At 44.4% G+C, this 14,269-nt stretch overlaps 1 protein-coding gene across 1 annotated transcript in view; it reads left to right on the top strand.

The window, feature by feature from the left end:
- The window catches only part of LOC135509304 (voltage-dependent calcium channel subunit alpha-2/delta-1), a 90,675-nt gene extending 76,976 nt beyond the window's left edge, over positions 1 to 13,699 (top strand). The window contains exons 27-37 of the mRNA XM_064929841.1: positions 584 to 670; positions 828 to 895; positions 1,003 to 1,041; positions 1,127 to 1,198; positions 2,368 to 2,520; positions 3,880 to 3,932; positions 4,020 to 4,075; positions 4,343 to 4,469; positions 7,541 to 7,653; positions 9,888 to 9,970; positions 12,287 to 13,699. Coding sequence (XP_064785913.1) covers positions 584 to 670; positions 828 to 895; positions 1,003 to 1,041; positions 1,127 to 1,198; positions 2,368 to 2,520; positions 3,880 to 3,932; positions 4,020 to 4,075; positions 4,343 to 4,469; positions 7,541 to 7,653; positions 9,888 to 9,970; positions 12,287 to 12,397 — 962 coding nt within the window. The 3' untranslated portion in view covers positions 12,398 to 13,699. The remainder of the gene's footprint in view (positions 1 to 583; positions 671 to 827; positions 896 to 1,002; positions 1,042 to 1,126; positions 1,199 to 2,367; positions 2,521 to 3,879; positions 3,933 to 4,019; positions 4,076 to 4,342; positions 4,470 to 7,540; positions 7,654 to 9,887; positions 9,971 to 12,286) is intronic.
- Positions 13,700 to 14,269: the final 570 nt, after the last annotated feature.

Below are 14,269 nucleotides of genomic sequence, written 5' to 3'. Positions count from 1 at the left end.
TCTACTGGCAGATCTGAGATGAGAGGCCCTCTTTCCCCCCCTCTCTCTGCTTCCTCTCATCTGTCTCTCCATCCCCCTCTTCCATCTGTCCCCCTCTTCCATCCGTCCCCCTCTTCTTTCCATCCCCCTGCTCCTTCCGTCCCCCTCTTCTCTCCATCCCCCTCTTCTATCCCTCCCCTTTCTCTCCCCTCTCTCCTCCTCTCTCCACTCACAATTTTTCATGTACTTCTTTCTTTAGCTCTCTCTCTCTCTCTGCTACTTTTGACTCCACCTCTATGTATGTCCCTGTAGTATTACAGTACTCTATAGACCAGATCTCTGAGTTAAAGAATCCTTGTCTCCTCTCAGTATAAGATTCCGTTTTTCACTCATACTATACTGCAGTATGTACTCATACTGCCAAGCCACACATAATTTAAGGCCATTTGTCCAGTTACATCAGACCAAACAAACAAAGATTATATTCATCAGACATGATTCTTACCAAGCCTCACACAATTACTGTCATTGTCAAACAAGTGTCACTGTATGTGAATGTGTTCACACTCCTTCCTCTGCTCTCCCTCACTCTCTCCTGCTGCAGAGAGCAGGGAGTCAGGCTATGAGTCAGGTATTCTGGTGAGCAAGGCTGTAGACCTCAACATAGATGGAGTCAACCTCAAACCAGCTGGTGAGTGGACAATACTGTCCCCATCCCCTTAGCCGGGTGCTTAGTTGTTGCAGTGGGTACTTCTGAAGTAAAACTGACAGCTTGGAGAATGAGATGAACCATCCATAGATCATTCTATAAAGGGCTATAAAAAAGTCTTTCTGAATATGTCTTGTAGTGGTGGGGGTGAAACTGAACGTCTCCGCCTGGATGAACAACTTCATGAACGCCACCATCAAAGTCAACGTAAGAGAAACACTTTTCCCCATAGTTAAAGAAACTATCACTTATATTTTGTTTGCTCAACAAGTTGCCCTTCATACATGGTGGTGTGTGTTCTGATGTGTTTGCAGTGCAAGGATGAAATCTGTGGCTGTCTGAAGAATAATAAGGTACTATGGCTTATCTTACTTGTGAAAAATATTTTGAAATGTTGACAATGTTCTATACTGACTGATGTTCTCTCTCTCTCTGCAGCACGTTGACTGTGTCATCCTGGATGATGGCGGCTTCCTGCTGATGTCCAATCAGGATGAGTATATCACTCAGGTGAGTCTCCATCAACCAATCAGCTTGTTCTGTCAGAGAGATGTATGTTTGCTCTACCAGAGCAGGTTCAACATTCTGTCTGGCTATAGGACGGTTTCCCAGACCTAGATTACGCCTTGTCCTGGACTAAAACATGTTCAATGGAGAGGATTAGCTTTAATCTGGCCCTTATGGAATCTGTTGAACTGATCTGGATATGCTTTTAGCCAACCCCTCTGACTATCATGATAAGATATGATTTTCTTGTATTGTCCTCTGCTTCTCTAACACCCATTAATACCGAATGCCATATCATATTTGGCATGACAACAAACAAGTATCTAAAGCACAGATCTGAATGAAAATGGCTCTATGGCATCTACAGTATCCTGAAGTTAGTAGGACATAAATCCAATGTCTTAAAGCCAAGACACTCCTGTTGGAATGAGTACCAAGAGCTTTTCATTGGTTTGGCTGGCCACCAGATCGCTTCTCCTGCTCCTCTCTCCATCCCTGCTTCATCTGACCTGGATGACTCCAATCCATCACTCACTCAAATAGGTCATATATACGCCTTATGACATGATTATGACATGGGTATGGCATCGTTCTGAGCCCATTGTGTCCTGTTAGAGTGTGTTTAAAAGCTCCTGTAGTACAGAAGTCTGCTTCTCCAGCAGAGTAAAGGGTTAGTCTCTGGAACAGTATCAGAGAGAGAGAGAGAGAAAGAGAGGTTCCGACTCTGTTATGCTAACCCCTATTAAAGAGAGAGTTCACCCCTGTATCAAAGTTGGACAGATGTTTTCATACATTTCATGTGGTCTAAAGTCATGCTGAATCTGCGTTGTATATTCTACTATACTCCTTATATCCTATATATATCCTACTATATCCTACTATACTCCTTAGGAGAATCATGCAGGCTTCAATCCAAGTGAATGGCATGTTTTGGCTCTACTAGTTAAATTGGATTAGGTAGTTCAATCCTCCCCATTCATTTTGGATCAAGGCTTTCTAATGCATAGAGCAGGCATCCATTTTGCGTCTTTGGTTGTTGAATGCTCCTCTAGTTCTCTGTGGGCTGTCTTGAGTACAACCTTGTTCTCTGTGTGTATCGATAGGTCAGTTCTTTATGAATAAATGTGTCGGTGTGGTAGATGAACGCAGCTCTCTCTGTTCCCTGAATACAGATTGGTCAGTTCTTTGGGGAGGTGGACCCAGTCGTGATGATCAGCCTGGTCAACACGTCTCTGTACTCCTTCAACAAGACCTACGACTACCAGTCAGTCTGCGATCCTGAGAGAGACAGCAAGGCTGCTGCAGGGCCACGATCTGTCTATGTGGTGAGAGACACACACACACAGCACACACACATGCATAAATGCATTATCTTGCTTTGGTTACCTCCTCTGTTACATACAGTGCATTCAGAAAGTATTCAGACACCTTCACTTACGCTACAGCCTTATTCAACTATGGACTAAATCGTTTTTTCCCCTCATCAATCTACACACAATACCCCATCACGACAAAGCAAAAACAGGTTTTTAGAAAATGTTTGCAAACCTAAAAAAGGGAAATATAACATTTACATAATTATTCAGACCCTTTACTCAGTACTTTGTTGATGCCCCTTTGGCAGCGATTACAGCCATGAGTCTTCCTGGGTATGACGCTACAAGCTTGGCACACCTTTATTTGGGGAGTTTCTCCCATTCTTCTCTGCAGATCCTCTCAAGCTCTGTCAGGTTGGATGGGGAGCATCGCTGCACAGCTATTTTCAGGTCTCTCCAGAGATGTTCGGTCGGGTTGAAGTCCGGGCTCTGGCTGGGCTACTCAAGGACATTCAGAGACTTGTCCCGAAGCCAATCATGCATTGTCATGGCTGTATGCTTAGGGTCGTTGTCCTGTTGGAAGGTGAACCTTTGCACCAGTCTGAGGTCCTGAGTACTCTGGAGTAGGTTTTCATTAAGGATCTCTCTGTACTTTGCTCCATTCTCCCATCTCCACAGAGGAACTCTGTCAGAGTGACCAACATGTTCTTGTTCACTTCCCTGACCAAGGCCCTTTCCCCCGATTGCTCAGTTTCGCCGGGCGGCCAGCTCTATGAAGAGTATTGGTGGTTCCAAACTTCTTCCATTTCAGAATGATGGAGGCCACTGTGTTCTTTGGGCCCTTCAATGCTGCAGACATGTTTTGGTATCCTTCCCCAGATCTGTGCTTCGACACCATCCTGTCACGGAGCTCTACGGACTATTTCTTTGACCGTATGGCTTCGTTTTTGCTCTGACATGTACTGTCAACTGTGGGACCTTATATAGACAGGTGTGTGCCTTTCCAAATCATGTCCAATCAATTGAATTTACCACAGGTGGACTTCAATCAAGTTGTTGAAACATCTCATGGATGATCAATGGAAACAGGATGCACCTGAGCTCAATTTTGAGTCTCATAGCAAAGGGTCTGAATATTTATGCAAATAAGCTATTTCTGTTTCTTATTTGTAAAACCTAAAACACTTCGACAACTGTTTTTGCTTTGTCATTATGGGGTATTGTGTGTAGAATCATTTTGAGAAAACGAAACAAATTTTGGAAAAAGTGAAGGGGTCTGAATACTTTTTGAATGCACTGTATATGCATATATTTTGTCCTTATGTTGTGAATTGTGCACTCAGTGCTGCTCTCCTCTTCACTCTCCAGCCCACTATAGCAGACATGCTGAGTATAGGTTGGTGGGCCTCCACTGCTACCTGGTGAGTAAATGGGCTGGTTACTGTCACTACTGTTTAGATATGGTCTGCTGTTTAGACCAACAGTAATGTGTTTGTTTGTCTCTCTAGGTCGATAATGCAGCAAGTCTTCTACGGTCTCATATTCCCCAGCTTCGTAGAGGCAGGTGAGTGTTGGGGTACAGTATATTGGATGTAATTATGTGATTATACAACTGTCAATTTATAAAGGTACAATATGTTTGTTGTCGCTTAAATGGGCTGTTAATATAGTGTAAATATCCTTGGGCTTTGGAGTAGTTATGTGGAGGAGTTGTAACGCAGACCTGTTTTGTTTGCTTGTTTGTTGATTTGTGTTTTTGGTTGCGTATGGTGACAGTAGTGGATTCTCTCTCTCTCTCTCTTTCTCTGTATCTCTCTCTCTCTCTCTCTAGTGGACTCAGATGATGACATGTCAGCTAACATGTTTAAGGAGAGTTGTATCACAGAGCAGACTCAGTACTTCTTCGACAACGAAGAGAGATCCTACTCGGGAGTCCTTGACTGTGGGAACTGCTCCAGGTGTGTGTGTGTGTGTGTGTGTGTGTGTGTGTGTGTGTGTGTGTGTGTGTGTGTGTGTGTGTGTGTGTGTGTGTGTGTGTGTGTGTGTGTGTGTGTGTGTGTGTGTGTGTGTGTGTGTGTGTGTGTGTGTGTGTGTGTGTGTGTGTGTGTGTGTGTGTGTGAAAAGGGAGATTCTCCTTCCTGGATAATTGTAGATGCAGAATGGGGTCAGTTTCCTGCCTTCCTCTGTGTTTTCCAGCTCTGTCCAGGCAGCTGCTGTCGGCTGGGCTCTGATCAGACACATTACATTGATCTGTCAGAAGCTGGACACAGGGGGAAACGATGTTTGCTGAGAGCCCTCTCCCAACCTTTTCCCCTGTTTTTGTGCTGCAACTCACATGTGGTGTGAGGGCTGAATGTAGTAGAACTGCAGTGGGTATATGAGCCCCATGCGACTGACGTTTTTCTCCTCAATATTAATGACTAAAGACATGTAAACTTTAACGAGCACCATAAAGAAAGAGCTATTCCACAGACAAGAGGAGGCGGTTGCTCCACTGCACTGTAGTATGTGTGTGATTTATTAATTGCTGTTTGTTCATCTGAACCACATATACACCACATGACCAAAGGTATGTAGACACCTGCACGTCGAACATCTCATTCCAAAATCATAGGCATTATTATGGAGTTGGTCCCTCCCCCTTCCTGCTATAACTGCCTCCACTCTTTTGGGAAGGCTTTCCACTAGATGTTGGAACATTGTTGGAACATTGTTGCGGGGACTTGCTTCCATTCAGCCACAAGAGCATTAGTGAGGTCGGGCACAGATGTTGGAGTGATTCGTCCTAGCTCACAGTCTGCTTTCCAATTCATATGTGTAGGCCAGTCAAGTTCTTCCACACCGATCTCTACAAACCATTTCTATATGGACCTCGCTTTGTGCACGGGGGCATTGTCATGCTGAAACAGGAAAGGGCCTTCCCCAAACTGTTGACACAAAGGAGCTCTGTGCAGGTCCACAACCCACCTTGGGTCGCGACCCATACTTTAGGAAAGGCTGGCCTAGAATCTCATTGTATGCTGTAGCATAAAGATTTCCCTTCACGCTTTTCCACTTTCCCGGACCATGAAAAATAGCCCCAGACCATTATTCCTTAGGCAGGTAGCGTTCTCCTGCAACCGCCAAACCCAGATTCATACATCGGACTGCCAGATGGTGAAGACTGATTCATCAATCCAGAGAACGTTTTTCCACTTTTCCAGTTCAACGGCGGTGAACTTTACACAACTCCAGCCGACGCTTGGAATTGCGCATGGTGATCTTAGGCTTGTGTGTGCCTGCTCGGCCATGGAAACCCATTTCATGAAGCTCCTGACGAACAGTTATTGTGCTGACGTTGCTTCCAGAGGCAGTTTGGAACTCGGTAGTGAGTGTTGCATCCGAGGACAGATTATTTTTTTCTACAGACTTCAGCACTCTGTCACGCCCTGGTCGAAGTATATTGTGTTTGTCTGCATTTATTTGGTCAGGCCAGGGTGTGACATGGGTTTTTTGTGGTGTGTTTTGTCTTGGGGGTGTCTAGCATAGTCTATGGCTGCCTGAGGCGGTTCTCAATCAGAGTCAGGTGATTATCGTTGTCTCTGATTGGGAACCATATTTAGGCAGCCATATTCTTTGAGTATTTGGTGGGTGATTCTGTAACGGTTTTCGTCTGGTGAAGGAGAAGCGGACCAAAATGCAGCGTGGTATTTTTTAGACATGTTTAATGAGGAATGAAAAAACGAACTATACAAAAACAACAAACGGAACGTGAAAACCTATACAGCCTATCTGGTGATAACAAACACAGAGACAGGAACAATCACCCACGAAATACTCAAAGAATATGGCTGCCAATCAGAGACAACGATAATCACCTGACTCTGATTATGGCTGCCTGAGGCGGTTCTCAGACTATGCCAGACACCCCCAAGACAAAATACACCACAAAAAACCCATTTCACACCCTGGCCTGACCAAATAAATGCAGACAAACACAATATACTTCGACCAGGGCGTGACACACTCGGTGATCCCGTTCTGTGAGCTTGTGTGGCCTTCCACTTCGTGGCCTAGACCTTTCCACTAGCAGGGCAAAAATTTGACGAACTGACTTGTTGGAAAGGTGGCATCCTATGGTGGGGCCACGTTAAAATTCACTGAGCTCTTCAGTAAGGCCATTCTACCTGTCAGCAATGGGTGTGGCTGAAATAGCCAAATCCACTAATTTGATGGGGTGTCCACATACTTTTGTATATATAGTGTATATCACCACGGTAGCCCATATGTGTGATGTCGCAGGAGGCGGAAGGAATGAGCAGCGTTTATGGTTTACTCTTATCTGAGGCAGATAAGAGCATTTTGTGTGTAAGCTTTGTTAGTCTGTTGGGAGTGTTTCATTTGTTTTTGGGTTGAAATCTAGTGGAGCCTTTTCCTTCTGTCTTGGAATAATGCTGAATTCCATTGAAAGAATAAAATAACATTCCAATGGAAGGGAAGTGTTCTCTCTCCCCTCCCTCACCTCTCATCTCCTCCCTCCCTCACCTCTCATCTCCTCTCTTCCTCTCCCCTCCCTCCCTTCCTCACCTCTCATCTCCTCTCTTCCTCTCCCCTCCCTCCCTTCCTCACCTCTCATCTCCTCTCTTCCTCTCCCCTCCCTCCCTCCCTCACCTCTCATCTCCTCCCTCCCTCACCTCTCATCTCCTCTCTTCCTCTCCCCTCCCTCCCTTCCTCACCTCTCATCTCCTCTCTTCCTCTCCCCTCCCTCCCTTCCTCACCTCTCATCTCCTCTCTTCCTCTCCCCTCCCTTCCTCACCTCTCATCTCCTCTCTTCTTCTCCTCTCCTCTCTCCCCTCCCTCACCTCTCATCTCCTCTCTTCCTCTCCTCTCCTCTCTCCCCTCCCTCACCTCTCATCTCCTCTCTTCCTCTCCCCTCCCTTCCTCACCTCTCATCTCCTCTCCTCTCCCCCTCTCTCACCTCTCCTCTCACCCTTTCATGATGTATAATGCTAAGTATCTTACTATAACACTGTGTGTGTGTGTGTTTCAGGATGTATCGAGCTGAGAAGCTGCCCCACACTAACCTGGTGTTTCTAATCACTGATGCCAAGGCCACCTGTCTGTCTTGTGACCCCAGACCACTAAGACAAGCTGAGCAACCCTGTATCCTTTGACACGTACGCCCACACACGCATACAAACCTCTACATTTGACAAACGGTAACAGAAGCTCAGCAGCACTGTATCTATCTACATGTTGCTACCATTATCAACATAATACCAAGCCTGTGTATTGAAGCCATATGGCTGTAAATAAGAAGTGCCCTCACATATAACTACATCATCCATCAGCAGGACACATGGTAGTACAGTTGTATTCATTTAGTTAGTATTACTGCTGGAGTGAAAAACTCGAGTCATGTTTAGTCAAGTCTAAATTCATATGGAGCTATGTATCTGAATGGAACATCTGGAGCCCACGTTGGGATCGCTTTGAATCACTGTGTGTGTGTGTGTGTGTGTGTGTGTGTGTGTGTGTGTGTGTGTGTGTGTGTGTGTGTGTGTGTGTGTGTGTGTGTGTGTGTGTGTGTGTGTGTGTGTGTGTGTGTGTGTGTGTGTGTGTGTGTGTGTGTGTGTGTGTACGAGACATATGTGTCTGGGGATTTAGCTTCCTGCTGGTATAACAGTAAAAGTGTCATCATCAGAGTTCAGAGGGGGGTCAAGCCAGAGGCCTGTAGTTTATTACGACTCAATATGCTGATAATGAGGACTAAACACACACACACACACTCACACATACAGCGAGATAAGCTATAAAATGTACACACTCCCTGTATTGCACACTATTTATCAGTAAGAGAGTCTGTCCAATCACAGTCTCATGTTCAATCATGATGAATGGAGTTGTTAAAGGATAATGCTCTGCCACAGACAGGGTGATATGTCTGAGTTTGTAAGGTGGAGTTGTTAAAGGATAATACTCTGCCACAGACAGGGTGATATGTCTGAGTTTGTAAGGGAGCGTGTTAAAGGATAATACTCTGCCACAGACAGGGTGATATGTCTGAGTTTGTAAGGGAGCGTGTTAAAGGATACTACTCTGCCACAGACAGGGTGATATGTCTGAGTTTGTAAGGGAGCGTGTTAAAGGATACTACTCTGCCACAGACAGGGTGATATGTCTGAGTTTGTAAGGGAGCGTGTTAAAGGATAATGCTCTGCCACAGACAGGGTGATATGTCTGAGTTTGTAAGGGAGCGTGTTAAAGGATAATGCTCTGCCACAGACAGGGTGATATGTCTGAGTTTGTAAGGGAGCGTGTTAAAGGATAATACTCTGCCACAGACAGGGTGATATGTCTGAGTTTGTAAGGGAGCGTGTTAAAGGATAATACTCTGCCACAGACAGGGTGATATGTCTGAGTTTGTAAGGGAGCGTGTTAAAGGATACTACTCTGCCACAGACAGGGTGATATGTCTGAGTTTGTAAGGTGGAGTTGTTAAAGGATAATACTCTGCCACAGACAGGGTGATATGTCTGAGTTTGTAAGGGAGCGTGTTAAAGGATAATGCTCTGCCACAGACAGGGTGATATGTCTGAGTTTGTAAGGGAGCGTGTTAAAGGATAATACTCTGCCACAGACAGGGTGATATGTCTGAGTTTGTAAGGGAGCGTGTTAAAGGATAATACTCTGCCACAGACAGGGTGATATGTCTGAGTTTGTAAGGGAGCGTGTTAAAGGATAATGCTCTGCCACAGACAGGGTGATATGTCTGAGTTTGTAAGGGAGCGTGTTAAAGGATAATACTCTGCCACAGACAGGGTGATATGTCTGAGTTTGTAAGGGAGCGTGTTAAAGGATAATACTCTGCCACAGACAGGGTGATATGTCTGAGTTTGTAAGGGAGCGTGTTAAAGGATACTACTCTGCCACAGACAGGGTTATATGTCTGCGTTTGTAAGGGAGCGTGTTAAAGGATAATGCTCTGCCACAGACAGGGTGATATGTCTGCGTTTGTAAGGGAGCGTGTTAAAGGATACTACTCTGCCACAGACAGGGTGATATGTCTGCGTTTGTAAGGGAGCGTGTTAAAGGATAATGCTCTGCCACAGACAGGGTGATATGTCTGAGTTTGTAAGGGAGCGTGTTAAAGGATAATACTCTGCCACAGACAGGGTGATATGTCTGAGTTTGTAAGGGAGCGTGTTAAAGGATAATACTCTGCCACAGACAGGGTGATATGTCTGAGTTTGTAAGGTGGAGTGTTAGAGGTGTGAGATGTTAGAGATCTACAGTATGTTTGACCAGGACGTGTCAGTATTTAAGATCAGAGTGGGAGTATTGTACTAACTTGAGGTGTGAGTGTGTTAGTATTTCCTTAGTGTGTGTGTGTGCAGCCCAGGGTCCAGACCCCTGTGAACTGGCTCAGAACCCCAGATACAGGAAAGGACCTGACGTGTGTTTCGACAACAACATAGACGTAAGTTCTCTTTCTCTATCTCTTGGTTTGAATGTTCTTCATTGCCTGATTGCATGAATTTGTTTATCTGTTTTACATTTTGCTCTCAGTGATCTTTTTTGTTCCATCAAATGAACTGGTTGCTTGCATGACAGTTCTTCTCTTGTTCATTCTCTCATCTTTCTGACATATTTCATTCAGTTATATCATCCTGCATTATCTCACCCTTTAAACTGACTTTCATTAACTGGCACTACAGTAACTGTCATTTAGTGTTTTTGCATGAAATCTTCATTCTCATCTTTTACATTTTTTCTTTCTCCTTGTCCCTTTTTCTATTTCCAATTTCCATTCTTCATTTTGCATCTCCATTGGCTCTTGTTTGAAATGGTAGGATGATCCCCTGTGTCCAATCAGCGGTGTCTCTGGTCTGAGTCCCGTCCCCCTCCTCCTGTTGCTGCAGGTGTTGATGCTGGGCCCAGGGTCAGTGTCCTTCAATACAAATTGAACTGAGACATGTCACTCCACCACTGTTGATAGTCAGGCCTTACACACATCAACTACTAACTGACCTGAAACCTTCCAATAATCAGACCTTACACATAGCCACTACTAGCTATGTGGTATCAATTACTACGTGGCTTCTAATACGTCCATCAAATGCATAAACACACTTGGATAAACCCAGAGCAAAAGAAAGGCATCTACCACTTGATCATGTAATTCTACACCAGGTGAATAGTGTACTGTTAAGTTATGTTGATGTGGATGGAATGTGATTGATGGTGAGAAGGCTGCTACTGTGAATGTGACATCATCTCCTACTCTGAAAAATACTGACATCACTCATGTAAATATTTAACATACCCCACAGTATTTCCCTTGCCTATTCTGACACACAGTCTTCGTACTGCCCATAATAGACCTGTCACACACACACAGGCCAGGAGCGATGTTTAGGCTGGCCTGGGAATGGAGGGTACAGGTATTATACAGCGGATGTAGATCCTCTTCGGAGAGTGAATGTAGGACAAAGCCCTCTTCCCCAACTGAACGATGGAAGTTCCTCTGCAGTCTATATTCCCTCTAGAGTAAATTGAGGAAGCAACAGATGGGTTTCCTACCTTTGACGATGTGCTGTACTGTACGACACACACACACAAACATACACACACACTAAGGCCAAGAGCATGCACAGATATTTACTTTACTGACTTTATTGTTGCAGTGTCATTTACACATTTAAAGTGACGTTTAAGTAACACAATAAATTGACAATCAACTTTCATAACAGTTGCATACCAATAAAAAGAGACTAGCCTGTTGTCCTTACTGGGTCGATAGGAACATTAGCCCAAGCTATTTAGGAGGGATATCACACCTGGCACAAATGTTGTGTTCTTCCTGCTGAGGGATGCCCTATACCTGCACCCAGAGGGGAGTAGTTCAAAGTCCAGGTACAGGAGGTGACTTGGGACTAAAATGATTTTGTGAGCCTTACGGAGGGTCCTGACCTTGAAGATCTCATCCAGCTCTGTCTGTCTGACTCCAAGTACCTTGCTTGCTGTGGTGATAATCCTTCTCAGCATGTTTCTCTGGCTGTCAGTGGCATTGCCAAACCAACAAACAATACAAAAAGTTAAAATACTCTCAATGAAAGATTTGTAAAACAGTCAGTATAGTACAGTCTACATTAAATGATCCCAACTTTTTGAGAAAGTACAGTCTCTGTTGGCTCTTTTTGTAGATCAGGTCTGTTCATTTACTCCACTGAAGCTTATTGTCCAAGAGGACACCCAGATATTTGTATTCTTCTACAATCTCTATGTTCTGACCTCTGATAGATGTTGCAGAGGTTGGTGTTGTACGCTTCTTGAAGTCTATGCACATATCTTTGGTCTTATTGGTATTGAGGACCAAGTGTGATTCCTCACACCACTCTACAAAGTCATCTAGGACCGGGCCATGATGTTCCTCGTCATCATGCAACAGGCTGATCAAGGCAGTGTCATCAGCGAACTTAACGAGGTGTCTGTCAGGATGGGAACTAGTACAACTATTAGTGTACAAGATGTACAGGAGTGGGGACAAAACACATCCTTGAGGAGAGCCTGTGTTGGTGTTGCGTATGTCCGGCACGTGGGGACATATTTTGACAGATATCCTGAACACTGGCACCAAACAGGAAGACACACACACACACACCGAGATTTCAATAATGCTGCACTCTCCTGAACGCAGCCTTGTAATATGTGTTTAATCTGTTATTTGCCACATAATCTGGTTTGAATTATCTCATTGGCTGCCTGTCTGATTACCGTTTGTTGTGTCCAACAGGAGGATGATTCTGACTGTGGGGGCGGGACCTCTCTAAGCCCCTCCCTCTGGCCCTTGTTGGGACTCCAACTACTGCTGCTGTGGCTCCTCACTGGCTCCCGAGACTCATGACCCCTACACAAACACACAAATGCACACACACACACACATACACTCTCATATCTCACTAAGACAGTGTTTTACATTGGACTGTTTTCTGACGATCCATCCCCTGAACGTAATCACTGATGTGTTAACTCACTGCCAGTATGGAAGAGGAGTCACTCTCCTGTTCTCTGATCGTTCTCCAATGCCAAAGGGTGCTCTCTCTCATCGCTCACTTCTCTTCTCTACCATGTTTCAATTGCCTGAGATATTATATTATATTATATTCTATGGTGCAACAGTAAGAGCTAACCAAACCCTTTAATTCTGTAGTATCTATGTATTGGTTTGAGTCTGAGGGAGGTTGAGTGGCTGTCCTTTCATGCCAACATATTATTTTTCACTGACAGCAAATGATTTGTGTATGCCTAGTTGTTTGTATTATTGTTGCTTATGATATTTATTATATGTAGAAAAAGATCATTATGAAAACAACAAACGCTGTAACTGAAATGGACAGCAAAGTTCTCAATAATCCAACTGTTACAGGTCAACCAGGAGCGAGTAAATAGATGCAGTAGACGAGAGTAGGGTTCACTCAACAGAGAGCTGAACAACACTAACTATGACACCAAATAATGCTCATTAGAGTAATGGGGATAGTTGGCCCATGAAAGAGACTCTGATAACATGGTCAAATCCTACTTTAATATCGTTATGTCCATGGTACCAATCTATGACCTGAGCCAAATACTTTCTAAATACTTTTGGTGTGCTTGGTTGTACTTTTGGGACCATCCCATTGGTTCCATTGCACCGGGAAAGTGAAATCTAGTCCAACTCAAGTGATACACTATCTATTTGACCCAGGTCTTTATAGATACATGTACAGTATAGCTTCATTTGATGCATCAGATTCCTAGTGCCTATGTAGCGTCAACATCCCGTTCATATATCCAGAGTTAATCTTTGATGGGAAGTCATTGGAATGATGTCCCAATGTGTCCCAGTTGCACGCCGTACAGTATGCTATGTGTAGTAGTAGAGCAGGAGCAGTAGCTCAGAGATGTGTTTCCTATGTTACATAACTAGCTGGTATCTATCTAGCCTGGGTGTCAGTCTCATTCACCTTCAGACTGCCAGACAGACTTGAACCCACCTCTGTAGAACAATGTGCTCCTGAAGTTAGTTTCCTCTGGATCCCTAGACTCAGGATTTCAGCAAAGTGAAAGACAGAAAGGCTTTCCAAAAGACTACAGGAGTTTGTATCACATGTCCTGGCGAGCAGACAACTGGAGAATGATATCAGCATAAAGACTGTTTCTTTTCCGTCTTCTTCTACTGCTTGTTTCTTCTTTGTGTTGCTCTCTAAGTGCTGTCAACGAGACGCTGAAAGCTCGGTGTCAGAATGTTGCAATGTGACGGGGTGAGTCTGTTCGATGTTGGACGCTCCTCAAACCGTGGATAAGTCACTGTTTGGCCATGATGGAGAGGACCAAGGTACAGGCCCTGTTACCACAGACAGTTTCAAGTCTTACCCCACTCTTATCCCAACCTAACCAAAAGTTAAGTTCACTGTAAACTACCCATTACAAAAAAGCAGCACTGTAACCCTAACCCAAAATGAAGAACAAACAGCTCATGTTATGTTGTTTTTACATCAGGGCCTATCGCTGCCAGTGTTGTCCTTTCTGCCATGGCCATCGTGTGACTAAATGGTTTGGCGTTCAGGATCATGCCTGTTTATCGGAGTCACGTGTTGACGTGTTATAACACCAAGAACATTATGTAGCCCTGGTACAGGCATGTCCCTGGGGAAATCCTTGATTGTGCTTTAATACATGACTTACTCTTTTGTGTAACTTGACTAGCCTGATTACATTTTGTATACATTTGTAC

Source organism: Oncorhynchus masou, chromosome 22 (genome assembly GCF_036934945.1).
Source record: "Oncorhynchus masou masou isolate Uvic2021 chromosome 22, UVic_Omas_1.1, whole genome shotgun sequence".
In the NCBI taxonomy this organism is placed as follows: domain Eukaryota; kingdom Metazoa; phylum Chordata; class Actinopteri; order Salmoniformes; family Salmonidae; genus Oncorhynchus; species Oncorhynchus masou.
The sequence above is the reverse complement of the archived record's forward strand: the minus strand, read 5'-3'. Positions and strand labels throughout refer to the sequence as shown.